We start from the raw sequence: 27307 nt of genomic DNA, 5'->3' as shown, positions 1-27307 counted from the left end.
CGGCTGTGAATTATCATACCAAGAGCTCTCACTCTAGTATTGTAATTGCTGAACTCTGCCTCCAACAATACACCAGCCATCATGACATACAGTTTCTACCACCATTACAGCCTTCATCAAAGGGCCTCTTCATCCCCTACACTGACCCACTTCTGTCATGCATGGACTTGCATTTCTAGCCACCTAGGCCCTCTCACAGAGCGCTGAACAAAAGACTTGTTATCTTTATCTCTACAGGATTGTTTGCCCATGATAACACGTGGTCACAGTGATTCGGCCGCTGACACCGCCCTCTCTGCAGCAGATTGTCTCCATTCGCGTCCCCTGTGTCTCCAGAATCCTTCCCTGACCCCCGTCATTTCTCTCTTAGCTCAACTGTTTATATACTCTCCATTTATCAGCCTTGTTTACTCTGGTGCTTACGTGCTGCTTTTAGTCAAACTCATGGATGTTCCTCGCCAAACACAAACTTCCTTCACGGTTTATCTATCGAGTCTCATTTCATGTCAGCAGCCGAGCTGTGGAACCCTGTTCACTCCAAACCCATTGTGCACGCACCCAATTTTTTAGGGGGCGATGCGTGACTCACAGCATACATCTTGAATCTTGTTTGCCTTTGTGAAGGGTGTTGCCCAGATTTAGAATAAACATCCAGCCACTCAGCTCTCATAAATAGACCATTTTCCATTCTTAAGAGTCCATTCCACACTCACGTCGTCTTGACTGAGGCAGAGGGACACACGGAGAATGGCAACAACTAAAGCATGTAGCGTCCTGATCACAGGAGCAAACCGAGGCCTGGGTCTGGAGATGGTCAAACAGATGATGGAGGCTCCACAGCCTGTACGCCAGTTGTTCGCCTGCTGCAGAGACCCAGAGGGTCCCAAAGCTGAGGTGAGAAGAGCCCTTCTCGAGCAGCGTGGGTAAGCTGGCCCAAACGTCCCAGTGTGAATAACCATGGATCTTTTGTGTTGTAGAATCTCCGAAACCTGGCCAAGAAGCACCCTAAAATCATCTCTGTCATTCGTTTAGGTAACAATGTATCCACTTGTACTCTCACTTTCCCTCTCCCTCTCTCTCTCTCTCCCTCTCTCTCTCTCTCTCTCTGATTAACCTAGCATGTGCTGTAATTTAGTGGTGTAAGAGTCCCATTAGCCGTTTGTGAGTCGTATTGTTGCCCTATCTCCACCAGACGCCACGGACCCCTGCAGCATTAAGGAGTCTGCCCAGCGGGTGGGCTCCCTGCTGGGGAAGGAGGGGCTCAACATGCTGGTGAACAACGCGGGGGTCTTGCCCCATGGCACCATACAGACCACCAGCACTGAAGACATGCAGTCTGCCTTCAACACAAATGTGCTAGGCCCCATGAACATCATTAAAGTGAGAAGAGCAGAGAGTTTCAAAGGAACCCACTGTTGCACATGTAAACATATGATCATTTGATTCTTTTTTTTTTTTTTTTTTACTTTCATTGTTCTTTCTCTGGCCCTCCTTAGGCGTTTCTGCCCTATCTACGGACAGCAGCCAAAGCCAGTGGGAAGCCAGGGATGTCCTGCAGCCAGGCAGCTGTCATCAACATTTCCACAGTGTTGGCGTCCATGGCTTTGGTTGGAGAGACCTACTCATTCTTCCCCGCCTTCGCCTATCGCATCAGCAAGGTGAGACAAACTGTCTCACCCAGCTGTTTCTCTCTCACATTTCTGCCTCTCTCTCTCTCTCTCTCTCTCTCTCTCTCTCTCTCTCTCTCTCTCTCTCTCTCTCTCCCGGCCTTTTCACAGCCATGACCATCCAGTCGATTCTATTGTGTTGCATCCTCTCTTCTTTGGCACCCTGCCTCCTCTTTTCCTGTTCCTCCTTCCCACCCTTTATTGCGCTCGCTCTCTCTCTCTCAGGCAGGTTTGAACATGCTGACCATGTGTGCAGTGGAGGAGTTCAGGAAGGATGGGATTCTGTTTGTTAACTTGCACCCTGGCTGGGTTCGCACTGATATGGGAGGAGAGGGGGTGAGTCGGACTGTTTCAACTGACCTCATCCATGTGTTTAACAAGTACAGTTTGAAGCCGGGCTGACACATGTAATGTGTGTTTATGACCACCAGGGGGAGATAGACACACCAGAGAGTGTGGAGGGACTTTTGCGTGTGATGGAGTCCCTCTCTGAGAAGCAGAACGGAGCCTTCATGGACTACAAAGGCAAAGTCCTGCCCTGGTGAATTCATTGAACTGTCCTGTAATGTTTATAAATAAATAAATACAACAAAAATGTAGTTTAGTTTTATTTCCTGATTATTAATTCTGATATCCTTAATTTACCCAATAAACACATTTTGGTCAAATATATAGATCATGATAAAAGAAACAAACATTATCACAATTCTCAACAAAACTGATTACAAAAGATAAAGGTCCCAAAATGAAAAATGGACAATTAAATGTGAAATGCATCTTTTCATTACAGCTTGTCAGATTACAATTTTTTTTACACCAAACAGACTTTCTTGGTCGGTGTCCCAGACCTTAAATGACACAGTTGAGTACTCAACATCACCAGGTGGCGCTGTTCCACACAGCCACTTTGACTGGGCAGATCTTAAGGGGGCCAGGGTTGTTGCCATTGATATTGGCCCCGGGACAGAAAAAGGGAAACATCTTCTCAGTGAAGAAGTCGTTGAAGGTATAGATGGGTGCCATGGTTACGGGGTTGGAGAAGGTCACCTCCCCAGTGTCGTAGTCCAGCTGCACCCTTACACGGTGCAGGTTTGGGCCCGGCTGCAGAGGGGTGCTGGGTCGGGTCATGGCCGTGTACTCCCCCTCGCAGTGGGAGATCATCCAGAAGCCGCCCTCGGGGCAGCCGGAGATGCGGCCCTTCCTGTTGATGGACTCCTTGACCACGCCCAGCATCCAGTCCGGCTTGCCACCCACCTCCACCTCCCAGGCGTGGCGTCCGCAGGTGAAGCCCTCGGAGCCCAGCACAAAGACAAAATGGTCAAAGCGCTCCGGGTTGTCGGGCAGCTTCCGCACGGCGCCGCTGTTCGCCACGCCAGTCAGGTCCGCAGACAGAGACAGCCAGGAGTAGGCCGTGTTGGGGTCTAAGGTTACCGGGGCTGGCAGGTGGGAGACACGGAGAGGTGGAGGGGAGGAAGAGAGGAAGAGAGTGACAGAGAGAGGTTCGGAACGGTTGATCGGGCGCGCGCAATGCCAGTTTGGAAAAGTCAACCAAATGAAATACGTACTGTAGGACACCAGGTCGAGCATTTTTTCCCAGACCTGGAATTTGACAGAGCCGACGTGTTTGGCTACGTTGATCAGAGCACCCGAAACCTTCCCAGGGTCCTGCTGAGAGATCTGAACTCTGCCAGGGGTTGTACAGCCATTAGGCAGGCAATATGAACACTGCTTTCAGCTTGATCACAATATGAGGGTTCTTGTTGCTAAAGCACTCACCTCTGCTTTGTATTCTTGTAGTTCTGAAATGGGGGGGGGGGGGGAAGAAAGAGGTCATTCAGGATCCAAAGACACCGAAAAGGACTCCGGTCGAATGTCCCGTTCCTCCTACCTGCAGGAAGAGAGCGTCGCTCGACGCGATCTCGTTCTCGATCGCAATGACGGCCTGGGAGAGGATGAGGATGTCCCGGGTGATGTTCTCCGTCTTCTTCCTCAGCAGCAGTTTCTTCTCCTCCTCTTCCTCCCGCAGCGCCGCCAGCCGGCCCTCCTCCTCCCTCTGCAGGAACAGGCGCAGCACCTCGAACTCCTCCTTCACCTGCATCTCCGTCTGCTGGGTCTGGCTCTGCCAACGTCATCACACGGGGTCACTGGACACATGGACGACCGTCCAATATCCCTGACTATGACGCCAGGGCTTTACCGAGCACATCTCAGACAACCAACCAAGTCCCCGTTCTAACGGTGACACAACCACATGCACTCGTTTTCTAAAACACATTGAACACACAGTGACTGAGATACTTCTCGAGGTCAGGAGCAGTGTCAAGCCATGACCGTGGAGCTGAAGCGATGGAGTGTGTTTTTCAAAGGCAACCCTGGGTTTGTTTACACATGAACAAAGCATGGTGTAACTTTAGACGGCGCCGTGTGGTAAGTGCGCCTGCACTGAGGCTCCCCTGGTGTTTGTTGATACCTTGATGTGCACAGTTGTGTCATCGCACTCCTGCTTGGCTTCATAGAGGCGGCGGAGGCTTTTCTTCAAAGGCATCACCTCTTCCTTGAGCTCTTTCTGTCCGAGAAAGCAGATAGAGAGAGAGAGAGAGAGTTTTCGAGATGCTGGGTTCAACAAAACCGTCACCAGTGAAAAACCCCCAGTCAGACTCGATGAAGTTGAGAGCTCCCTCACCTTCAGGTCATGCGCCCCCTCCTCCAGGGGACACACGCGGTGACCCTGGTGCTTCTTAGACGTGTGACACACACAGCACAGCACCTCGCCATCGTCCAGACAGAAGAGCTTGAGAACCTCCCCGTGCGCGAGGCAGTGCTCCTCCGCCGCGCCCCCTTCCCCCCGGCCCCCGGCCCCCGCCGAGAGCCCCCCCTTCAGCTGCTGCTCCCTCAGGAAGGTGTCCGCCACGTTCTTCAGCGCCAGGCTCACCGTGGGCTCCGTCAGGGAGCACTTGGTCCGGCACACGGGACACTCGCGCCGGGCCTTCTTCTTGTTCCAGAACTGCTGCAGGCACGCCCGGCAGAAGCTGTGGCTGCACTTGAGCACCACAGGCTCCCGGAACACCTCGCAGCACACGGGGCAGGACAGCTCCTCCTCCAGCATGGAGCTGGAGTTGGAGGAGACGGCGCGCGGACGCAGAGCCAGGCCCACCTGGGGGCTCAGGAGGAAGGAGGGCTTCCCGGGCTGGGAGAACGCGCGGGGTCGTGACGCCATGACCGGGGGAGCCCTGGAGGAAGACCACTTGGAAGGTAGACCACTCGGGAAGAAGCCTTCTCTGTCGCGAAGGGAGATGTGTCGTGGCGTTGAAGAAGCTCCACTGTCAACAGGTAGTCTTCCTGTGCTGTTGCGTGTCCTACTGCATCTGCATGCGAAACTGGGACTGGACTGCTAATGTCGCGGACCAAACACTGTAAATAAGGGGTCACGTGATCACATGCTTTACCCCGACCTGAAGAACAGGAACATGACTCCTCTCCACCCGATTTCCTGTTCACCGCCTATGCTCCCACAGCATAGTCTTATTCATTGACCCTGTATGGTCAGAGATAGATTGAATAAATCAATCTTTTCAAGCATTCCCAGAACCCACCCTCGGACACATGCCCACTCCAGCGGACTGGGTCTCAGGGAAAGGAGCTTCATGCCTGGCTAGGTCTGGATCAGCAACACTAAAGGAGAAGCTCTGAGGCATGTTTGCAGTAAACAAGGTTAAAAGGTTAACCAGGCATCCAAGTGTGATACCGACCTGCTTACAAATATCCTCTCATGGCCCCAGAATACCACATTACACAGTTATAATTCTGGTAGGATCCACATCTCTCCAGTCTGGTAGGTGGTGCCCTAGAGGTGAACCCCAGACGAAGCCAGCCTGGCCTTCTCACCATATTACATTACCTTTACTGTCCCAACACTGACACCTGAAGTGAGCGATTTGCTGTCTAGTTAGAACTCATGTATTTTTAAGTGGTGAGAACAAGGCCATGAATGCTAACACACACAAAGTTGAGGAAAATACGCACAGGGGTCAAATGTTAGTTTCTCTTGGAAGGAATTATTTTCACTGGGAGGGAGGTTGACTCAGTCCATCTGTACAAAAACATCAGCTGACAAATGCATTAATGTCCTTGAATTTTCAGTCAATGACTGAATGAATGGATACAACAATATAGCTATTGCAATATATTCAAGTATTAAACTGAAAGAGTGAGGATTCATAATTTCCATTATTATTGCCATTATAATCAGACATGAAACAGTGTAACATAAAGTCCTCCCAATTACAAGTTTTCTTCTCAGTCAGTTAGTGTCTAGTATCAATTGCATGACAGTTACCATCTAAAATATACTTCAACAATACTGGACAAAAATCATCAAACTGTTAACTACAAAAATGTCCATACACAAATATACTGCAAGAATATTGAAAACGTAACACCAAAAAGTCACTCCTTACTTTGTGTTGGGATCAACAACTTGCATGTTTTTCTCCCCATATAAACAGCATGACGTCACCAACAGCAAGATGACTGAGGAAGTAGTTTGGTTGGATAACAGTATGATTATTCTACTACCATGACAGAGGTCAGGTTCATTTATATCATTCAATAAAATACCAGAGCCTTTATTGAGTTAGTGTTATGTTCTGTAACTGCATAATATTATTCCAATATATTTCCATCATCACTATATTGGTCCATGAGCTCCATTTTAGATCCTTGACTTCATGACCATTTGGTCCCTAATTGTGCTTTATTGGAAATACTGACGTTTTGAACATGGTAAGCATGTTCAGACCTTTCTACAGACTCAAAGTCTGTACCGAGGCATCCAACCCTATTGTGACTTTCCAAAGACACATACTTCACATCATCACATCATATTATATATATACAGTTTATAAAAAAAAAGAAAAACTCAGGATGAAAACATTCCTTAAAAAAATAGAGGCTTACAGAATGATCCCAGTAAGGGTTAGGGTTACCAACCCATTGTTTTCTGTGGATTGGACAACTGCTTACAATTCTACAGTCTTTTATACAAAGTAGCCACTCCACACTGTTGTAGTCAACTCTGGAGTATGGCATAAGAAAGATCTGTAGGAACCATCCAGTGTGTGGCTGATAAGTGCAGCCCAATTCTATAGTTCACCGTCACTGCAGCAAAGACCACAAGTGTTTTAGAGGCGAGGAGCCGCAAAGGAAGATCTGACCTTTGCATTATTATTGAGTGCCAATGCACTGTAAACCTTCAGTATCCACAGCACTTTTCCTTCACATAACCAACAGTACATTAAAAAGATACCAGAAAATCACAATTAAGATAACGTAATAGCTCATGCTAGTGAGAATCATATTAAGTGTCTGTAACAGAGTGGTCCGAAACAGAGCTATATGAAGTCCTGGGTTAGTGTGTCTTCGACCACCTCTCCCTGCACAGTTCCATGCAGCTCAGCCCATCCGGCTGTTCAGCTCTGGGCAGTGACTACGGTGGCCTCCTCTGGGACATACAGTGCCAGCCGGGGGAGGGGTAAAGGTTGTATACAGCGCAGTGCAACACAGTGCAAAAGTGAAACGTCACAGTTTGTTGGACAAAACGTGGAAGGGTCGCGTGTGTGTTAAGCCACAGCCCAGTGAGCCTCCGACATGACTTGTGCTCCGTCTTCTTCACGCAAGAGCACAGGAAGTACAAGGGCCTGGGCGTCCGTTAGGTAGGTGTGGTCAGACGGAACAGTCTAGTCCACAACCCTGCTCCGAGATCCTGGACCGAACAGGGCCCGGGAGACGTTAATAGACTTGCTTGCTCGAACAACAAAGGACCTCGTGTTCTGCATTCAATTGTCTGATCCAAGGTTTTCAGGTCCATAATACTGTGAGACAAAGTAAGCGATCGGTGGATTCTCTCCAAGACATGAGCTACATCTTTTCCCCCTAGATGTTCTCCCAGAAAAGTGCCCTCTACATCGAAAAATAGAAGATGTACACAGGAAAAACCAAAACAAAAGAATGAAAAAAAAATGCATGATACGAAACAAAATAAACACTTATGACTAGCGTGGGGATTCCTAGTAGTGCTGTTTGTTGTGGGCGCCACGGCCATGCAGAACTACACACGAGGTGTTCCGCCGGTCCCTTCGCTTTCCGCGGTTACAGCCGGCCGACCTTCGCGTCGCCAATGGCGCCCCAGACGTCGAACACAAATTCGTCGGGGAAGGCAAAGTCTCCCAGAGTCTCGTCCAAAGCCTGAGCAAACTCATCGGGGTTCTTCTTGTCCTTCCCCAACTCCACCATTGTGGCCGCTGACACGGAGGGGAGAGATCAAGGTCAGAGTTACTTCACCTTTTCGTTAGAAAGGGACTTTACACAGTCTGAGAATTGCTCGTTAACACTTCAACATGCTCTTGCGTCAACTCTCCCACGCACACACACACTTACCGAGCTCGCTGTCTCTGATGCCCATGTAGTTCTCAAGTAGGTCATCCACCTTCTCAATGGCTTTCTCCTCAAATGCAGAGGGCTGCAAAACAAAAATGGATGAGCCCCATGAACTCACTGGTTTGCATGTGACCAGCAGCGCGGACGTCCCTGCTCATTTTCAAGTCATGATAAACGCACTCACCAGCTCCTCTACAGTGGCAGGGCCCTTGGAGCGCAGCCGCAGGGTCCCCCTTCCCGTCCCCAGCTGGGTCCCTGAGCCCGATCTTGCCCCTCCAGACCTCTGGCTGATCATGTCTGCTCAAGAGCAAACACGCCCCAAAACACAGGTGTCATACGACTCTCTCTCCTATGCCCCCCTGCTTGTCAAGGCATCTTATATATACACACACAGTACACCAATCACACACAAAACCCTGATGGTTCACAGTTTGAGTGGTTGGAAGAAGCTCATTTTAAGTGCTGAACATTTGTATATGATTAAGGTTTCATCCTGTCAATAAAACCATGCTCTAGGTTTGCTCCCGAAACCCACCGAAGGCTTTAAGGGGCTCCACAAGTTTCAGGCAGAAGTCCTTCCCCTTGGGCAGCTCCTTCAGCATCTTGGCCACCTCGTAGTGCCGGCTGCCAATGAGCCCGCGTCCGTTGATGGACTCGATCATGTCTCCCACGTTGATGACCTGGATCTGGTGGATGATGCTTCCCTCTCGTATTCTCTGAAACCAACAAGGGGGGGGGGGGGGGGGGACGGGGACGGACACAGTCGTCACCTACAGAAGACTGCAGTTTTATAAATCAAAGCTCATGTAAAGACTAGAGTATGCCCTCAAATCTTCTCAATCTGTTTGAAAAAAAATCCCATTTGCCATTGTTAAGTCTCCACCTTGATGAAGGCGTAGCCTGCTCCGTTGTCTGTGATGGTCAGTCCCAGAGCATCCTCTCCCTTGTACACCTCCACCTCCTTCCTTTGGCCTTTAATATGGGCAAAGATAAAGTCTTCCAATCCAATCTGACCTCCCAACAACTTGTCCATGTCCACCTTGTGAGTGTTCAGTGTGCAGAACATGACCTGTGGAGGAACAAGCACAGCATTGAGAACTCTAAGGATCATTCCGTGTTGAACATCAGTTCTCAAATAACAAGCACATTAATTAAGTAAATGTGCAGGCTGTTTTTTGTCACCTCAGCAGGGGGGATTCCAAAAGCCTCTCCAATCTTGGCATAGAGCTCCCGCACATTGCTAAAGCCCTCAATGCGTCCTGTGGGACTACCGTGGGCCAGCTGGGTGTGGAAGATCAGGCGGGGTCGCAGGCTGGTAGGTGGAGGAGGCAAACCCTCATGGGTGGCACCATGCCCCAACCCCACACCACTTCCATCTAAGCTGTCCATCCCGGGTACATTAAGGCCTGCCCGAATTGGTTCCGCCTCCTCGTTCTCCACTAATGGAGATGCCTTCTTCCTTCTTCCCAGTCCAAGAGGCATGTTAATTACTGTCTTTGTATTTGAGTGGGATGGTGGGAACTGTGTTTTATATTGTGGTGGTGACGAGGCAGAAGTCCAGATCAGCGTAGCCTATGCCTTTATTCGACCAGCATTACAACCTGTGTGTCAAGAAGAGACAGCTTCTCGTTTACATTCGCCCGAGCAGCTACTGTACAGTACAACGTTAGCCAGCTCGTTCCCCAAAATATGACATTCCATTTTTATTGGAGAGATATAAACTCAAAATGTGGCACTGGCTACATAGATAGCTTGACTGTAAATGTTAAATGGATGTTAGCTAGTTATCCAGCCAAACGTAAAACATATTTTGCAAAAATCGTACTGCCTACCTACCCGAGTCAGGTAGCTAGCTTCTCTAGCTAGTAGTAGTGATTATCCAATTCCCTTCGCGTACATAGGCTATCTGATGTTGAATCCCTAACCCCAACATTAATTGGGTTTTGAAGCTAGTTAGCTTAGGTAGCTACTACTATCTGCGATCTTATTAGCTTGATAGTAGCTGCGAATGCTGAAAAACTCTCTACAGTTAGTAGCTAGCTAGTTAGCAAGCACTGACTTGGCATTCAACTATCTTTATATACTGTTAACCTAATAGTGCTGAGCCAGAAAGCTAGTCTCTAGCCAACAAGCAAGAAAGCTTAACGTTACTGTACTTAGCCTGGCCACAGAGGATCTTAACTTTTAAATCGGCGGTTCCATTTGATTGCCAGTTTCTCAAAGCGGCTGATTACTCCAGCTAGCTACAGTGGCCCGGAAACATAGCAGGCCAGTCATCTTATTCTTACCAGCCAGGGTCAGAGACATGGGATAGCCAGTTCGTCTAGGTACCTAGGCTACCAAGCTAGGCGAGTCCAAGAAAAAAAAGGGTCAGTGAAAAGTAATAATTCCGTTAAAGTTAATGAAAGGCCACCAACCATCAAATTGCTTACTGGTGAGACAGGGATGCCCCTGCCGGTGTATGCTGCTAGCTGTCTATATACCGTTAACAGGCTAGTAAGACAACAGCATGGGTCCTCCGCCTAGTCTAATCTGACTGCTTGTGTTGTCCTAATAGCGACATTCACCTCACAAGGCTTTGCTGCCCTCTAACGGTGCGGCAGCTATTGTTCATGAGGGGTGTCTGTCTGGCATGAGACGAGTTTAATAGATTTCATTGTAGGACTACAAGTTAATTTTAATAATGACACACAAAATGTTTTGACAATTTATTTGAAAAACAAACACGATGGTTCAAGAGAGCTCTTTGGAGCTTAAATAATACCCATAAAGAGCTAGTGTTTATATATAGATAGCTACATTTATTTGATATATGCCAGTGATCAAACCAGTACAACAGGTGTGCTAATGGTGGACTTGTTCTTGTTAAATGTGAGGGTGGGATTAAAATACTTTTCCTTAAAAAGTAAAACATCTGCAAAAAAATGCAAATCTTTTAACAAAAAGAACAGCATTAAATAGATACAATCTAGTCATTTTAGCCACATGTTGGTATGTCCCCTAGAACAAACACAAACTCCACCTGGAGTGGAATGATCCATAGGAGGCAGTATATTGACAGTAGTAGTTCCCAATATTCCACCGCTTGATGTCAGACTAGAGTAAACATACATTTCAAGTACATGAAGTTGTGAGGGACAGTCCAATAATTGTATGACACATTTTAACCACATCTGATTAAAGGTATAACAAAACGGAACTACTGGCAGATAGCCTTGTTAACGAGACTATCATTTCAGAACAATGTTTTTATTTTTCCTAAAATATATTAATTTTGCTTCAGGTTCTGCTGGTCAGTTGTCCTTTGGACAACATTCAGAATCAACCTGATTTAGTTCGCAATAAATTTAGTACATTGACTTGCATAGAGCTCAGGGGGAAAAAACTGTTTGGGGGCTTATTTCACAGCTTAAAAAGAAGAAGAAAAGGCAGGGGAACAGCAAAATATAACAGGCACTGACTTGTGTTCAGTTTACAAAAGTCAAGCACAAATATTATTGAAGAATGGGAATACATTTGTATTGGACAAATACAAGAATAATGGTTCTCAAATTATAACCAGGTCCCACAAAAGTCAAAACTTGCTACAATTGTAGTTTATATACATTTGTGGTCCTTTTTCTGTTACACCCAACCCACAGAGGCCTCACACACACATTCATCATTGACTGTTTAGCATGCACACAGTTCTTTGGCAAATAACGCTCCTATTAACCTCCACTATTTTCTCAGGCTCTGAGTTTGCTAAACAGGATTTATGAGTTCTACACAATAATCCTGCCATTTTGCCCCCCCCCCCCCCCTTTAAGTGGAGGGAAAATTCTCAAATGTCAATATGCTCTCAGGCTTTCCTAGCAAACTTAAACATGTTTCACATATTTCACTGCATAGTAGGCTAATACCACAAAATGTATATAGGTAGCTCTGGATCATGATCCATACAAGCTACATTCAGGCATGCTTGCACCTGAGATCAGTTCATAAGTTGCCAGCAACATTTGCCATGGAAGCACTCAAACAACTGTTTGAACACACACGTCATTTCATGACACTGCTTCACACTGACATCCTCATCTCAAAGCCTCACACTTTATAGCCAAATCCATTGTCTTTGTTAAATTGGCTGCCAACTACTGCCTTATGTAAAAAATAAAATTGAGAAAAGCCATCTGTGGCCCTCCAAAGCGTTTAACGCCTCCTCAGTCAAATACAAAATCACACAAATCAAGCTGGGGAATAAATCAAGCATTAGTATAATTTTGATAATAATGATATGCTGATATTGTGAAATATTTTTGAAAACAATAACCTCCTATTGCATCACTTTCTCTTCTATACCAACCAGACTCAATCAAATTGTTGACTGGTAAATGAGTTAAATCCCAACATCTGTCCTGGGTGAGGCAGGGCCAAGCCTTCAGCTTAGAGCTGTACATGTTATTAGAGATGTAGATTGGTTGTCCGGGAACTGGCATTTTCTCACAGCCACCTTTTAATTCAAGGAGGAAGGATCTGACTTAATGCATCACGAGCATTCTGACCCAATTTTTCGGGGAATTTCACCACAAACTCCAGAACCATATCTCCTCTCTTCTCAGGGCACTTGGACAGGGGCAGTCCTTCTCCAACAATGCGTTTCTTCAACCCAGGTTTGACGACGTCTCTGGAGCTTACGGTGACAGTCCTGCCATCCAACGTGGGGGCATTGACCGTGCAACCACACAGCGCCTAGTAGGAAAAACAGAGACAGGCAAGACACATTTAGGGTGGTTTGCTAATAAGAAGATCCATAAATATGACTTGTCAAACATGACATTTGATTCCAGCATCAAAAGGTTAAATCAATGGGATTGATAGCAGGTTTGTAGATGTGGAGGCCTCCAGCACTCACTTCTCTGAGGGATATTTTTGCAGAGAAGATGATGTCAGAACCCTCCCGGCGGAAGACAGGGTGGGGTTTGTCTTTGACGACAAACACCACGTCAGCTGGAATGTTGGCCGGCGTCTCGTCCCCTTCTCTGGGGAAGGTAATCTTGGTCCCTTCCTTCCAGCCACGCTTGATGTCTACGGTCAGGATCTTGTCCTCACTACGCATGGTGTAGCCGTCTGGATTCAGGCGCTTGCGGGAAATCTTCATCTTCTTGGTGCAGCCGGAGAACACCTCCTCCAGGCTCACCTTCAGCTCATGCACCACTGGAGGGTCCTTCTTCTTCTCCCGTCCCCCACAGGACCCTCCTGGTTTTGACTTGAAGGACCTCTGGAACCCTCCTCCCATACCACCCATTCCCCCCATCCCGAAAGCAGCAAAGGGGTCATCAATGTCCATATCATTATCCCCATTGTGTGGGAAAAACTGTTCAAATGGGCTGCGGCCACCGAAAAACTCGGCAAACATGGCATGTGGGTCACCATGAAATGTGTAGTTAAAGTTCTGGCAGTTAGGACCTCTACTTCCACCCATGGGCCCCTTCAGACCTGTTAAAAAGAAAAACAAACATTTTTCCCACTTCAAATATTGAAAATGGTATGCTACTACTTTTTTTCATGCCAGTTTAGAACTGCAAGACCAGTTGCCCACACCTTTCCACACGTTTCTACAATGATGTGGGTATTCCATATACTTTTATTTATTACAGGACTGTGGTCTGAACAAAGAACAAGTAGGAAAGTTCCAGCGAACTTGAGAACGGTGACAACTGTTCTGTTATTCAGTTAGCCAAACCGTGCTCAAACAGACCTGTAACAATCATTCCAACAGATTCCTAAAATAAGAAGTAACGCAAAATAAATTTGACAGAAGACAGCACAACTTGCTCATGCCATGTTATGTTATCGAGTACCCTACCACTTGCAGCTTGCAAGGCTACAGTAAAATGCCAAAATAAATCTTGAAACATGTTACCTTCCTCTCCATATTTGTCAAATACATCCTTTTTCTTCGCGTCGCTGAGGACATCATACGCCTCGGCAATCTCTTTGAATTTATCCTCTGCCCCGGCAGACTTGTTTTTGTCGGGATGATAACGCAAGGCCTGTTTGCGATACGCCTTCTTAATCTCGTCCTCTGACGCGCCTTTCTGTATTCCCAACACTTTATAGTAGTCTTTACCCATTACAATAATCCGTTTGTTTGTTTTTAAATTTTTGCAAGCATTGTTGAAGGAGAAATCCTGACTGTTTCACAATTTACAGGAATGCAGACACGGCTTAACCTAGGTGGCTCGCTAGCTATATATGCTTCCTAGTACAAATCCTGTGCGCGGTATTTGAGTGACTTACAAACAAGCTTGTCGAATTAAATACACAAATGAATATATATAAAGATATATGTTACAGATATATTACGCTCTGCTAAGGAGAGCACTTTTTAACACTGGTGAGTAATGTAGTCTAGCCCTCATGCGCTCTTCAACACGTCGACAAGAGAAACTTCTAGAACAAGCTTGCTGATGTGCATTGAGTAGGAACATCACATTTCCTCATAAGTATCCACGCCCCTTGCCACGTCACGGAAGCTGTCATAGTCTAGGTTGAATGGAATCAGTCATAATGGTACTGCAACCCAGGTACAGTCATAATTGTACGTCAAAATATGCTGATGTGGTACGAACACGCGAAGTATGCATTATCCGCGGAAAAACTATACTTTAGGTTGTTATTTGGTTGTTAAAGTCCACATTCCAGAAGACTATCTCTAAAGATGTATTTATGTTAACTGTACAAATCATAATAATGTAAAAGGTTCTCATATCTCAGAACATATTAGAACATTTATCAAATACAAGATTTGAGACAATTAACTTATTTGACTAGACACTACTAGCCTGGACAGCTGCTACAGCCTAACCTCAAAAAAGCGTACTTCAGCATTGTTCAGTTTGACGACCGACCACACTGTGGCAGCATTACTTAGCTCCGAGCTTTTTCATGTGGATCTCATCTAATGGACTCACAATCCACAACAACTCAAAGTAAAGTGTTGATTGAACTGCAAGTCACGTAGGTTATTCAATTACTAATACTGATATGACCAACTTGATAGACATTATCTTGTTTCTTGTGGGATGCATTGACTGGATACATAGACGTCATACAATTACAGTGGCGTGGACAACAGCAGTGCTTATCAAGAGCCTTTTTTTGTTTAAAGTTCAGGTTCAAAGGTAATGAAAGTAACAGGTAGGCCACGGTGGGGCATAAACACCATAGCAGCAGCATGAGTACATCATCTAAAACATAGATAGCCATATGTTCTCTTTCTCCCTCTTCATCTCTATGTGTGTCTGTTGGGCTCTGAGTGCCAGTGGTGAGCTGCCGGATGGCCTAAAATACAGATTGTTCATTGACACTAACCACTACTACATTAGCACTATGAGCTTTTTGTCCTTGATTATCTGCTGCACTTAAACACATTGCATTGGATAGAATATTTTGCTCATTGAATAAGTGCAAATGAAAGTGCCAAATAAATAGCATGTAGAATATACGTAGATCCGCTGTGTTGACATATATTCGAGATGCTATTTAAGGATGTAAGACATCTTTGCATCGTTGACTTCTCCACAGCCATGCCCTAAGAATACATCTCCACTCCTGCACCCCCAGAATAGGGCATTTATTGGAACAAAAGATGGTGGCTAAGACTCTAGGAACAACACAGTCTGAAAATAAACACGTGTTTGTCTTTGTTCTTGAGGTCATTGAGGGAGAAAAAAAAAACACACACACACGCCAGCACAGGTGGTCTAGAGGAGGGGCATGTGTTGAAATGTCTGTCTTTCATCCAATGGATCGGGCTCATAGCGGGTACGGCGTGTGACGGGAGCGAGGAGCCGAGAGGAGAAGAGATGTGTCTTTGGCCTAGTGAGAGCAGAGTGGGATATGTCGCTGGGTAGGGTTTGTGTGTGGCTTACCAAGGTTACCAAGCTGGTGCAAAGCAAAGCAGGCAGCTTATATTTAGCCTTGTGAATGGCGTGCTGTGGATTATGTCTTGGGCCTCTCAGGTTTCGTCTTTGATGGGTTTTGGGATGTAGAAGGGGGTTCATGAGGATTTGGAGGCAGCTCTTCAGGTGAGGTTGTGGCTGACATCTCCTTCTCTGTACTAACCGTATCTACTTCTTCTTTGCTCACTTGCTGTCTCACACACTCGCACAGAAGAAGTGTTCATGGCCTCCTAGCCTTTCCCAGGCTGAGAAGTGACAGGCTATTTGGACGGAACAGTTCATAGGAAAAGTGGACCAAGAGAACAGTAACTTCAGCTGGACTACAGTGGGATTCTGTCTCTGATTGAGATATCGTTGGATCACTTTTTTCCACCAGTCTAGTTGTATAGAGGTTAATACGATTATAGAACCGCTACTGTCATGGATACATTAGCATTAGAGGCAAAAAATGCAAATGGTGATGTAGAGAAAAAGTCTTCTTCAAGACCAAGACCAAAGCCTCCCAAAAAGGCCAAAAGAATAGTTTACTTTGAAGTGGAAATATTGGATGCCAAGACAAAGGAGAAGCTCCTTCTGTTGGATAAGGTGAGTTCCACTTTAAATGAACAGTAAGATACAAAATTAAGAATATAATGCAAAAGGTATTTTAGAGTACAGTGTACTGTCAACAAACAATGCAGTTTTGTCATGTCTGTCACATCTCTGTCAATTAACAAATAAGTTAAGAAAAAAGTTCCAAAAAGGTTTTTAAAGTACTTTTTAGACTTGGTTCATGGTCCAAACATAGTTCAAGGCTGTGTAATGAGTTCATAGGAAACTTGTTTGCTTTAGCTCAAGAAGTACCCAGTCATCGTTTTGACCAGCAGCTAATTTTACAGCCGGTCATCTACTTCACAGACGGCATGGCTAAGTGTGGCAATTATTGGCGGGATTCTACTGAGATAGTGTTGCAGTTGGAAGGTGAAAATGCCCCCTGCTCTGGCAGGAATCTTCTGGACTTGCTATGTGTGAGCTCTGGGTTCTTCAGCCATTGGACTATGGCCTAGCACATGTGTTTAGGGGCTTCTGTGAATGTGACTAATGTCAAAACAATAATGAATCATTGCTAAGATAGAGTGTCACTGGTCTTACACATTCTTCAAGTCATCGAAACCTGGCAGTAGGCCTAGCAGTCTATAATAGTCTTCAATTTGTCAGCAGGGGAATCAGTCTACATGGTCTGCGAGTGAAACACATCTTGGTGACATGACACCATTGGAATCAGAATTTTTTAATTATATAATTAGATTTGTTTGTCTGTGGTTGAGCAACTTTTACTCTACGTAGGTGGAGCCAACATCCACCGTTTTGGATATAAAGACTTTGTTTCACAAGTCAAGTGAGTACCACAGGGCACAGTATTATAACAGGACATATTTACACACATATTGCAGTGACACTGACATGAGACTCCTGCCTACTCTGGTTCTGTTTAAACAACCAAGTGTTTTGTTCTGTCAGATCCAAATGTGTACCCAGCAAGGCAGTCCTTACGCCTAGACCCTAGTAAGTCACACATTTCTAACATCTCATATTTGACAGTATTAGTGACCTTCAGTGGTTGCTGTGCATGAACAATGTTTGTACGGAGATCATTAGAGCAACAGAGAGGTGTACTGTATGGTTCTCCGTTGTCTGTGCAGCATTATGGATGACCATGTGCTTTGTCGTACTTCCCAGAGGCCAAGTGCCTGAAGGATGAAGAGATTCTACAGACACTACCTGTTGGCACCACGGCCAGCTTCTACTTTAGTGACCTAGGATCACAGGTTACATGGGGAACTGTGAGCAGACACACACACAGGCATGCATGCACACATACACACACACACACACACACACACACAAACATACACCCAGAGAAGAATACACATACACTTGTGTTTAAATATACACAAGTTCACTCAATCAACCTTAGTCTTGCATATAAATAAACACCCACACTGACAGATAGATGCACTGTAGTGCAGTTCAGTTTTCTCTCACCTCCTGGACCCCCTATCCCCTGTCCTAGGACACATAATCTCATGGCCCCATTTCCCCACAGGCGTTTATCCCTCTGACCTCCATTTCACCCTTTCTCTGGCAAAGCCTCCTCATCTAACCATGCTCACCCAGCCACAGCCCACTTCTGCACCCACCCACCCACCCACACACCACCTCCTCCACCTCTCACTGACCCTGGAGGAGGGCAGTGTTCTGGCACCAGAGGGGGGGGGGAGATCAACAGTAGCAGTATCAGTCAGTTGGACTGAGCCAGGGTGTGAGAGAGGCTGCTGAGTCACAGATCCATGTCGTCACCATCCAAGTGTCAAGCTGAGCTTGTTTAGGCCACATCTCTGGGTAGGCTGCTGGTGGAACAGGCCGTCTCGTTAGCTCTGCCCCACGAGTTAAGTGTACATTGAACATGCCCCCCACCACCAGCCCACTACCACCCCATCACGACCCCACCACCACCCCACCCCACCACCACCCCACCACCACCCCACCACCGCCTTCCTGTGCCCTCTCAGGTCTTCCTAACAGAGTGCGCTGGGCCACTCCTCATCTACCTGATGTTCTACTTCCGTTTGCCGTTCATCTACGGACCAAAGTATGACTTCACCAGCAGCAAGCATTGGGTGGTACAGTGAGTTTCTTTGTATTGATTTTCATTAGCTTACATACAGTAGGGTTTGATGATACATGACCATATTCCCACTGTTCTTCACACTTTTACAAGTTGGTAGATGTTCCGATCCACATTGATGTCTGTAGTTCACATTTTCTATTCCAACTGTAACTCAGGGCCATGTGTGGTAGATGGTCTGCCATTGCTTTAACTGAGTCCCAGTTGAAAAACGAGCCTAAAACAGAGTAGTGTTTCCTTTCCTCTGCTACAGCCTGGCCTGCATGTGTCACTCCTTCCACTATGCCAAGAGAATACTGGAGAACATGTTTGTCCACCGCATCTCCCATGGAACTATGCCAATGAGGAATATATTCAAGAACTGTGGCTACTACTGGTGCTTTGCTGCATGGATGGCCTACTACATCAACCACCCTCTCTACACGCCACCTTGTAAGTCCGTGTATTCTCAAACACATTCTCGTATGCTTTGAACGCAGACATTTCACCTATTTGTCTGTTCCCAGATTATGGAAAGCAACAGGTGAAGACAGCTCTCATTGCTTTCTTGGTAAGATGGACGTGTATGTGTTGTCTGCGCTGGGGTTTGGGCTTCTTCTTGGTTTTTCTGCCGTGTTTGTTGGTGTCTCGTCACTGTTAGCTCTATCTGTCCCCACAGCTCTGTCAGCTGGGTAATTTCTCCATCCATGTTGCTCTGCGCAACCTTAAACCCCCCGGTGAGTTAGTGTCAGTAAACACAGCACTGTTTGTTGTAAGAGTTTGGAATCCACATTTCCATTTCCCACCAACTCTCCCGATTCTATCCTAGGTTCCAAGGTAAAGAAGATACCATACCCGACCAAAAACCCATTTACATGGATTTTTGCATTGGTTTCTTGTCCACATTATACATATGAGGTGAGATGATGTTACTGCAGTGAGACTCTTAAGACTCTTTAGCTTCCCAAGATACAGTGTGCAATGCGGGACCAGCATGTTGTTGACCAAGGATGTGTGAATGTGTGTTGCAATATGGTAAGAATGCCCTCTGCTGGCTTCAACCTTGGCTCTGTGTTTGTATCCACATGTAATATGTTTCCCATGTGTTGATCTTGCTGACAGCTGGGGTCCTGGTTGGGCTTCACGGTGATGACACAGTGTGTGCCCGTGGCCTTCTTCACCATTGTGGGCTTCATCAGGATGACCGTGTGGGCCCGAGGCAAGCACCGCAACTACCTTAAAGAGTTCCGTGACTACCCCACCCTGCGCTCCCCGATTCTGCCCTTCATCCTTTAGGGAGGAACTGGCCCAGGCTGACACCCTCCCCATGTCAGTGGTCAGTCCCTATGCTATCACCACGGGGGGGGGGGAGGTCCCTGCTTCCGCAGGGTTGTCAGGTTCCCAGGCGTCTCTGACTGGACAGGAGAGTTAGGGACATCACTGGGAGACCCCACGCACCGTGGCTGTGACAGCTGCTGGACTGACAGACCCTGGTCTGAAAGGAGCTATAAGACCCTTTGAGGCCTAAATGCAGATGAGTCTTAATGTAAGGAAATGTTCTTGGTAAAATGAGTGACAAGAGACATCTCTCCAATTTTTACTTTTACTACTATAATTGCTGTTTTTCAAAGAGTATAGTGTGCAGCCTGCTTCTGTGGTACAGATGATATCTCATTTGTATCTCTGGTATTTAAAATGACATTTTACTGTGATTAAATAGCAAACATAGATTAAGTAGGGCAACATGTGATTATGTAGGTGACGGGGATCTGGGACACTTTCTTTAGGTCCTGTTACAGCTTCTAAGTTACATTGAACAGCTGACGACTGCTCACTCACTGTGTGACGGTTGGGTTTCAGACAGTAACACTAACCCATTTAAATATTTATTGTACTGAGGCTAACTTTAGACACAGATGTAATAAATATCATGCTTCAAGTAACTGGAAAAGAGACAAGAGCTTTATTTTTGGCCCTGGTCGGGGTGCCTACATTTAACAAGGAACCATGAGAGACATAACAGATGGAATGTTAGTTTTTGGTGGCTGCTTTTCACTACGTTAAAGCCAGCTAGTTTAAATCGGGTGAGCAACATGGAGCACTACATTTCTTCTGCTATTTATATATTTAAAAGGGCATGTATGTTGTTGTATGGAGAATGTAAACACAGTTAATGATAACATCACAATAACACTTTCTAAATACATTGTTTTTTCTATTCCCTTGAAAATAATGTAAGCATTTCCCCCCCCCCCCTAACACCAAGGTAGGCCAAAATGTTTACATTGAAGGCATGTTGAAAGATACATCCACAACATTTTAAAATAATATGAGGAGACTAAATAAGAAACAAGACAAATACTCCATATTCTGATGCTTATTAAGTATGCATATTTTGCTTAGTACACATCAGTGAAACGATTAACAGTAACAAGGTACACTGGTAGCTCCTGGGACCATGAGAAACACTGGAGACAAACTAAACTGTCTTTGCTGGTGAGCCTGACAATATGAAAGACTAATTGCATACTGTACATTCATTTTCAGATAAAACTGACATTGCCTGAAAAAACCTGGGGAAAAGTCCAACAAATAAATGTCTTGTTGAACTTATGAGGCTTGAAATGTGATCTCTGAATAAACAATGAAATGACGTTGGTACCTTAGTTGATCAACTGAGCGTTTAACTATAATTTATCTTGTCAGTATTCAGGTGACAGCACTACAGTGTGCAGTCATTTCTCAAGTCCATGTGTGGTCCAAAGAGAGCAGGGTGAATCTGGTCACCTCATCAAGGTCAAACCTTCTCCACTTTAAACACCCATACCAAGGATTCCTCTTCCTTATAGAAGACAGATCCTACAGGATCAAGGTCACCAGAATGGGTGAAAATCAGAGTTTTGCCCGGTGCAAGACACAGAGGTAGGGTGATGACCTTGGAGGCCATGTCAAACCCCCGTCGTGACAGCAGTCGCTGTTTCCTCCCCCCCCTCACCTCCCGGCTGACTCATTAATGGTTCCAGGGAGAACTGTGAGAATGGCAAATGCAGGCAGGTGCTCCTCGAGTGAGGTGCTGTATCATCAGAGATCCACCTCGTCCAGGAAGTGGGTCCGCTGCAGAACCTTCACGTGACGCTCATAGATCTTCAGGGCGGGACCAAGACGGATGGACAAGCCAGTCAGCACATCGCTGCGCTGCATCAGGAGGAGGGACTTCCCATCAATTTCCTGTCAGGAGACGATGAAAGGGCATAATTCAAGGTTGTCCACAGGATTAGGTCTTACAAAGCAGTTAGCAACACCGAATATTTATCCAGCATATTTATCCTTGGGCACAAGATTAGACCTTTTCATAAATTAGGAGAATTTTCATATGTCCTGGTATAGAAAAGGACCTTCGTTTCAGTCATTGACAAGTATTCTGAAGGATGCTACCTCCCCCATGTGGTGGTTTGTGAAAGTGCGTGTAGCTACCTGTGTTCGAAAAGCTATAGCCTGCTCTGGAAAGCCTGCAGCACAGAAGTACGTCACCACATCTGCCACGCTCCACTGCAATAAGTTCTGGCTCATCTTCTCCTTGAGAGAGCTATGGGAAGACGTAAAGAGCGAGATGCAGACAACGATAGAAAACAAAGAGAGAGCAATGGAGAGATAAAGAGAGCGAGATAGAAAGAGAACGAGACATTGTCAAGAGAGAGACTTCACGCTGAATACACGTGTTGTGTGGTCATTTGCTTCTTCCTCAGGGGATTATCGACTCAGTACGCCATTTTACTTGTGTGTTGTCTTAGAGAGTTTGTGTAGACAGACCCGTTTTGCCTGTACAATGGCTGGGATCGTGACTAAACAATGGAGGTATGGGAATGAGAGGTGGGTTCCAGATGAGCAGTAGGGGATAAGTGCATTGTACATATAAGGCCGTCCACGGCAAGAGTCACTCACATTTCTCCGTTTTTCCCTCCGTTCATGACACTGTCCTGGGCCATGACATAAGAGGCGACGTCCATCATCTTCTTATACTCGGCACCTACACACATAACCCAGTAAAAAAAAAAAGAAAAGAGTAAAACGTGTAAAAAGTCCCACTTGATATACAGACTAGCGATAGCGGCACAGGAGGCCACTCACAGTTCTCCGAGGGTAGAGCCAGCGTTTGGGGCCTTCCACTGGGAACGGTCTTGGCGCCGACCTAAGGGACGGAGAGCGACGTGAGAGGTGCAGCTAGAGCTCCATACGTGTGCTGAACTCTGGGGGGAGCTCAGACACAAACAGATAACAGTGCGGGGGGGGGGGGGGGGCTTCTCTGCTGCGTTACCTGAGTGTCCACACAGTCAGGAACCAACTGGTCAGAGATTAGGGTTTGAGCGGACTCCTCCTTTATCTCCCCATCCTCTCTCTTCGCTGAGGTTTTCTGGACACAGGTCTTTGAGGGCCCTGCGACACACCGAGACAAACACCCAAATGAGACAAAACAACACTGAATGCTTGCCAAGGCCGTGACACCAATAACTCTTACTGCCTAGCATAAAGATCCCCGTCACTGTTAAGGTACAAAGGCATCCCTGCTTTCTCCTAAACCCTCCCCCCCCCACTAGGCTGCGTTAGGCACCGTATGAGTACCTTTGTCTCTCGGCATTCCTGGGGTCACAGTCTCAGCAGGGCAGCAGGCCGGCCCACAGGCACAGTCTTTCGGCCTCAGGGCCTGGGGGCTGGAGGGAGGCAGGGAGCTGGCCCGCCGGCAGCTCTTCCAGCCAGGAGAGCCCCCGGACCCAGAGCTGGTGCCAGGGCGGGAGCTGGAGGGGGAGCAGGGGGCTGAGTGGGCGTGGGCCGGATCGCCCTGCGCAGCGTTGTCCTTACGCCCAAGGTCGGGGGAGGTGGCATCCTGGATCCCCTCAGCTCCATCCTCCTCCACTGTGCTGTCTGTATCCACAGACATGGGCACCTCAGCCTGCGACACAATAAGGGAACAATACAACTGTTTCATAAAGTAAAGCGAAACCAGTGAGAAACATCACTTAAATGTAATAAAAAAAAAAAAAAAAAAAAAAAAGAAAGAAACTCATACATGAGGAGCCAAAACAGATTTTTCCTTTGAGAGGTCAACAGGTTATTACATATTCGGACAATGAGGTCAAGAAAGGGATAATCTTACCAGGTTACATGACTTTAACCAGAGGCCTATATATCCATTATTGCCATTGCACACATGGGAATAGCCTACTGCTACAGCATGGCTGTCTAGTCTTGATACTAAATACAATCACTTATTGATCTGTTTGGTTCAACAAAGATAATAGGCTTGGAGAGACTGGTAGGGAGCCAGAGGTACAGCGAGATAGTCAGCATACAGTGCATGCCTCTTCATAGGAGGGGGAAGGGACAATGGCAATGGGGGGAGGGGTCTATGAAAGAGCTGAGAGTGTGTCCCCCTTTCTCTAACTACATTCTGCGTTCTTACATGAGTCCAATTCAGAACATTGCATTTCAAACAAGGACAGGCCACACAGCACACGATCTGTTATGTCTTACTCGTGACGCAGAAACACGTTATGTTTCACAAACGCACCTTCGGAAAATCTGATGGCAAAAACTCGCGCATGCGAAACCTCTATTGGGACAGTTTCACGGGGCAAGAGCACATCACATGAGAGCTACTTTGAGGCATGTCCTAAACGACACGCTTGCATGGTAGGCTACTGATGTTGCAATTTGACCGCTGTCGATAATAATTGTCTTTAGAGGCCCTGTCCCCGCGGTGCACATGATGTTCACACTCCTGTCAGTGAGAAAGCTGCCAGAGCTACATACCGATTTTTCACCTAACAAATATTAATGCGAGTTCGAATATATTTTCCCGTTCAGAACTTAGTAACCAAGTAAAACTAACATTAAATTCGCTCTGTTTTGTCGATGATTGATCGCCAACACGTACGCAATAGGACAGGGATTGTGTGCGTGTCCATAACCACAAGGCGCGAGTGCGAGCGCGCAACTCAAGCCCGCCCCGCACCTACATACAGGCGCGTTGGGCAGACATTATAAAACTACTTTCTTCAATGAATAATTAACATTTCAATCATACACTTATGCCAGTGACAGAGTAGGCTGTTAAAGACATTCGAACACGATGTACGTCGCGCCATCATCTAACCAAGGAAAAGATGTGCTTCGCAAACTCTTCATTGAAACATGTGAGGCTAGAGAATCGGTACGCGAAAACGTGAAAAAAAAAAATCTACAATTCTTTTCAAAGAAGTGCGCAATGGAGGACTCGCGCGAAACACCTCCCCGTTCTCGCTTGGCTAGAGCGCTCCCGGATAAAGCTAGTCCCAAAAACAGAGTCCTCGTCTTGTATGAGCACACTGAGCCTTTACCTTGAGTACATTTTCTCCCCGAGAACGTTAAAAGCTTAACCCTAACTGTTTACGACATAGTCACCACATTTTGTCCCAGAATACACGAACCACTATCCCTCCGGGTCGTTCACAGACATCCGAGGTGTTTGTGTGACTTTTTCCCTTCAGCCCCCTCCGCCGCAACGCCGAGTTTAGGCTTGAAAAGCGCCTTCGGCTTATAATGGTGGTTGTTGCAATAGCAGGCAGCCGCGTAAGTTTAGCAAGCATTTTTGCACGTGAGGTTTCACGCTTTACTAACTCGTTTCTACAGTGAAGACCTCTTTTTACATTACAAGCGCAGATGCCATTGTTGGCAATTTTCACCTCCGTCGCGCTCGCGCGAGGTACAGCCGCTCCCCGTCTGCGGCAGTTTCTAGGTGCACTTGTATTTACACGCCTCCGCTCACTGACTAGGAAAACTGCACAATCAACCGTTCCTACACATCCTATAAAATATTTCAGTTGTTGTAAACGACTTGGTGCGGTTTTAGTAGCCTAAATGAGAAGGGATGTGCTGTCATGCCACTGACTGTCTGTTTGCCTTGCGTTACCTCAAAATCCTCCGTCTCATCTTGGTCAATGGGACCGAGTGCGCTGTCCCCGTTGCTCAAATCGGAGTGGCTGGCGTCTTCCACCATAGTCCTCCTGATTGTAATATCGTCCTTTTTCCTGCCTTTTCTGAGAACCTTAGCTGCATTTCGATACGAAATTGAACCCTTGTAGTTAACTTTCAGCACAGTTTGCTCTTGGATCAGTCTAGCGAGTTCCGCGCAGGTTCGATCTGGCTCCGACCCATGTCGTCTCCGGACCATTCGACAAATTCGTTCAAGGTCTGGTCTAGCTTTTCGAGACCGCAGTGAGTCAATGGTGTCCAATATCCATTCGCGGTATTCAGACATTTTTTAGATGGTTAGTTTGTTTTTCCTCAGTGCGTCAACCTTGTTCAGACGTTTTTTTCGTGATCCGCGGTCCGACTTCGAGCCCGGCTGATAAACGGAAACCTTGCTGAACGCTTGCGTTGCTTGTGCGCTTAAGGTGGACCGCTTGAGACCCAGCGCTTCCACAGGAGTTTTTAAGGTGGTATTACCACGCTGTTTTTTTCTCCATGCTGTGATACACTAAAAACGAAACAGTTACGTACCGGTCCTAGTTAGGCCGATAACTGTATTCTACATACAATATCTAACGAAGCCCACAGGACAGACTGTTGGTTCATGATTGATGTAATATATTTCATACGAATTATGCTATGGGGCTACCGTCAGAATTCCACAGAAAAGCTGCAATGCTGCTCCAACCACTCACGGAGCTTCTCTGGACAGATGGGCTGCAGCTGGAAGGCCATCTGTAAGGCCTTGAGTGAGGGGCGGACGTATTCACGTGGATATAACATTGACAAACTCACTCAGTTATGAACACATTTTTTTTAAATCTCCATTTAATGTACGACCACAAACCCCCTTTGATGTCTGCATTGACTTCATGTTGGCTATCTTCTCGGCCAACACAAATAGGTCTACAACTTCAAGAGAAACAATAAGTGTGTTACATCAAAGGTAAGTTCACAAAATAGTGATACCATATTAGTTTCAACAAGTAAAACTTTATTGGAATGATACATGTTGCAAAATATTACTTTATGTATTTTCTTAACATACTCATTGTGTCCTAAGGGTATTTGTCAAGTTCTCCAGAAGGTAAGATAGTTAAGACTGTCAAAGGCAGAGATATACATATTGTTACCCAAAGGGGCACAATAGACTACACCATCACTGTACCCAGGTCAGGAGGAGAAAAAATATATTCATGTTTTTGAAAATACACTGAAAAGATGTGAAAATAACGTTTTTTTTTCCATGATGTTAAATGTGAAACGTTCAGATGAAGTGAATGGAACTAGGTGCAAGCAGAGGATTGAAGATTAGCACAGACAAGTAAGGTGATGGGAACAAATGACAAAGGGGCAGGGGCAATAAAACAAAGAAACTCGTTCTTTTGACAAAGGGGCAGGGGCAGTAAAACAAAGAAACTCGTTCTTTTGACAGGAGGTTGATAAGAGAAGCCAAAACAAAGAATGTAATGCCTTCGGTGGTCTCGGGTTTATTGAAGCTCATGTTTCCTTCCGTATTCCAAAACTCAAAAGCTAGAGCTGTTCGTCAGATCAAACAATCTTCAAACCATGAAAATGAGCGTCCATGTCATTCCAAACAGCGAGTTCTT

The 27307-nt window shown here is 46.2% G+C and overlaps 6 protein-coding genes across 15 annotated transcripts; 2 read left to right on the top strand and 4 right to left on the bottom strand.

Annotated features, from left to right (window-relative positions):
* The first annotated feature begins 706 nt into the window (after window positions 1–706).
* On the top strand, window positions 707–2222 carry LOC146253311 (uncharacterized). The gene is made up of 6 exons (XM_084678289.1): window positions 707–894; window positions 978–1032; window positions 1193–1380; window positions 1497–1658; window positions 1893–2003; window positions 2099–2222. The coding sequence occupies exons 1-6, from the start codon at window positions 748–750 to the stop codon at window positions 2210–2212; spliced, it is 777 nt and encodes a 258-aa protein (XP_084534415.1). The 5' UTR covers window positions 707–747; the 3' UTR covers window positions 2213–2222.
* Window positions 2223–2410: 188 nt separating this feature from the next.
* On the bottom strand, window positions 2411–5734 carry LOC146253310 (E3 ubiquitin-protein ligase TRIM35-like). The gene is made up of 6 exons (XM_084678275.1): window positions 4351–5734; window positions 4138–4233; window positions 3556–3786; window positions 3444–3466; window positions 3233–3351; window positions 2411–3103 (listed from the first exon to the last, which is right to left on the bottom strand). The coding sequence occupies exons 1-6, from the start codon at window positions 4882–4884 to the stop codon at window positions 2544–2546; spliced, it is 1563 nt and encodes a 520-aa protein (XP_084534401.1). The 5' UTR covers window positions 4885–5734; the 3' UTR covers window positions 2411–2543.
* Window positions 5735–7515: 1781 nt separating this feature from the next.
* gipc1 (GIPC PDZ domain containing family, member 1) lies at window positions 7516–10647 on the bottom strand. Of its 5 annotated transcripts, XM_084678285.1 has the most exons (8): window positions 10535–10634; window positions 10391–10446; window positions 9285–9703; window positions 8986–9171; window positions 8638–8818; window positions 8287–8399; window positions 8103–8184; window positions 7516–7966 (listed from the first exon to the last, which is right to left on the bottom strand). In XM_084678285.1, the coding sequence occupies exons 3-8, from the start codon at window positions 9582–9584 to the stop codon at window positions 7815–7817; spliced, it is 1014 nt and encodes a 337-aa protein (XP_084534411.1). In that variant the 5' UTR covers window positions 9585–9703; window positions 10391–10446; window positions 10535–10634; the 3' UTR covers window positions 7516–7814. The 5 variants fall into 5 exon arrangements, with proteins under 5 accessions (XP_084534411.1, XP_084534412.1, XP_084534410.1 ...); XM_084678286.1 differs by lacking the exon at window positions 10391–10446 and having other exon boundaries at window positions 10520–10647; XM_084678284.1 differs by having other exon boundaries at window positions 10391–10629.
* Window positions 10648–10797: 150 nt separating this feature from the next.
* Window positions 10798–14570, bottom strand: dnajb1a (DnaJ heat shock protein family (Hsp40) member B1a). The gene is made up of 3 exons (XM_084678283.1): window positions 14005–14570; window positions 12994–13577; window positions 10798–12830 (listed from the first exon to the last, which is right to left on the bottom strand). Exons 1-3 carry the CDS (start codon window positions 14213–14215, stop codon window positions 12600–12602), a joined length of 1026 nt encoding a protein of 341 aa, XP_084534409.1. The 5' UTR covers window positions 14216–14570; the 3' UTR covers window positions 10798–12599.
* Window positions 14571–15906: 1336 nt separating this feature from the next.
* Window positions 15907–21358, top strand: tecra (trans-2,3-enoyl-CoA reductase a). Of its 6 annotated transcripts, none has more exons than XM_084678280.1 (11): window positions 15907–15965; window positions 16260–16630; window positions 17372–17423; window positions 17546–17590; window positions 17765–17868; window positions 18598–18713; window positions 18967–19145; window positions 19220–19263; window positions 19372–19429; window positions 19522–19610; window positions 19815–20635. In XM_084678280.1, exons 2-11 carry the CDS (start codon window positions 16466–16468, stop codon window positions 19986–19988), a joined length of 1026 nt encoding a protein of 341 aa, XP_084534406.1. In that variant the 5' UTR covers window positions 15907–15965; window positions 16260–16465; the 3' UTR covers window positions 19989–20635. The 6 variants fall into 6 exon arrangements, 5 of the variants coding, with proteins under 5 accessions (XP_084534406.1, XP_084534403.1, XP_084534405.1 ...); XM_084678277.1 differs by having other exon boundaries at window positions 15916–15993; XM_084678279.1 differs by lacking the exon at window positions 15907–15965 and adding an exon at window positions 15973–15993 and having other exon boundaries at window positions 16257–16630.
* Window positions 20633–26091, bottom strand: samd1a (sterile alpha motif domain containing 1a). The gene is made up of 7 exons (XM_084678276.1): window positions 25639–26091; window positions 23313–23640; window positions 23008–23126; window positions 22821–22881; window positions 22635–22719; window positions 22167–22278; window positions 20633–21920 (listed from the first exon to the last, which is right to left on the bottom strand). The coding sequence occupies exons 1-7, from the start codon at window positions 25984–25986 to the stop codon at window positions 21774–21776; spliced, it is 1200 nt and encodes a 399-aa protein (XP_084534402.1). The 5' UTR covers window positions 25987–26091; the 3' UTR covers window positions 20633–21773.
* Between the last annotated feature and the right edge of the window lie 1216 nt (window positions 26092–27307).

Source organism: Hypomesus nipponensis, chromosome 17 (assembly GCF_054491055.1).
Source record: "Hypomesus nipponensis isolate SF chromosome 17, ASM5449105v1, whole genome shotgun sequence".
Lineage (NCBI taxonomy): Eukaryota > Metazoa > Chordata > Actinopteri > Osmeriformes > Osmeridae > Hypomesus > Hypomesus nipponensis.
This window is presented reverse-complemented; position numbering and strand designations above follow the sequence as displayed.

Excerpts from the sequence above, each read along its gene's own strand:
- LOC146253311 (XM_084678289.1), top strand. The coding sequence starts at position 748 with ATGGCAACAACTAAAGCATGTAGCGTCCTGATCACAGGAGCAAACCGA. Across the intron at positions 1,381-1,496 it reads GCCCCATGAACATCATTAAA|GCGTTTCTGCCCTATCTACG; the intron begins GTGAGAAGAGCA and ends GGCCCTCCTTAG. Across the intron at positions 1,659-1,892 it reads TCGCCTATCGCATCAGCAAG|GCAGGTTTGAACATGCTGAC; the intron begins GTGAGACAAACT and ends TCTCTCTCTCAG.
- LOC146253310 (XM_084678275.1), bottom strand. The coding sequence starts at position 4,884 with ATGGCGTCACGACCCCGCGCGTTCTCCCAGCCCGGGAAGCCCTCCTTC. Across the intron at positions 3,467-3,555 it reads GCGACGCTCTCTTCCTGCAG|AACTACAAGAATACAAAGCA; the intron begins GTAGGAGGAACG and ends CCCCCATTTCAG. Across the intron at positions 3,352-3,443 it reads TACAAGAATACAAAGCAGAG|AGTTCAGATCTCTCAGCAGG; the intron begins GTGAGTGCTTTA and ends AACCCCTGGCAG.
- gipc1 (XM_084678286.1), bottom strand. The coding sequence starts at position 9,584 with ATGCCTCTTGGACTGGGAAGAAGGAAGAAGGCATCTCCATTAGTGGAG. Across the intron at positions 9,172-9,284 it reads TTGGAATCCCCCCTGCTGAG|GTCATGTTCTGCACACTGAA; the intron begins GTGACAAAAAAC and ends GTTCCTCCACAG. Across the intron at positions 8,400-8,637 it reads GGAGCCCCTTAAAGCCTTCG|ACATGATCAGCCAGAGGTCT; the intron begins GTGGGTTTCGGG and ends GCTCTTGAGCAG.
- dnajb1a (XM_084678283.1), bottom strand. The coding sequence starts at position 14,215 with ATGGGTAAAGACTACTATAAAGTGTTGGGAATACAGAAAGGCGCGTCA. Across the intron at positions 13,578-14,004 it reads TGACAAATATGGAGAGGAAG|GTCTGAAGGGGCCCATGGGT; the intron begins GTAACATGTTTC and ends TCTTTTTAACAG. Across the intron at positions 12,831-12,993 it reads CAAAAATATCCCTCAGAGAA|GCGCTGTGTGGTTGCACGGT; the intron begins GTGAGTGCTGGA and ends TTTTCCTACTAG.
- tecra (XM_084678281.1), top strand. The coding sequence starts at position 16,466 with ATGGATACATTAGCATTAGAGGCAAAAAATGCAAATGGTGATGTAGAG. Across the intron at positions 17,424-17,545 it reads GACTTTGTTTCACAAGTCAA|ATCCAAATGTGTACCCAGCA; the intron begins GTGAGTACCACA and ends TTGTTCTGTCAG. Across the intron at positions 18,714-18,966 it reads AGCAAGCATTGGGTGGTACA|CCTGGCCTGCATGTGTCACT; the intron begins GTGAGTTTCTTT and ends CCTCTGCTACAG.
- samd1a (XM_084678276.1), bottom strand. The coding sequence starts at position 25,986 with ATGTCTGAATACCGCGAATGGATATTGGACACCATTGACTCACTGCGG. Across the intron at positions 22,720-22,820 it reads GGCTCTACCCTCGGAGAACT|GTGCCGAGTATAAGAAGATG; the intron begins GTGAGTGGCCTC and ends TTATGTGTGTAG. Across the intron at positions 21,921-22,166 it reads CTATAGCTTTTCGAACACAG|GAAATTGATGGGAAGTCCCT; the intron begins GTAGCTACACGC and ends GTCTCCTGACAG.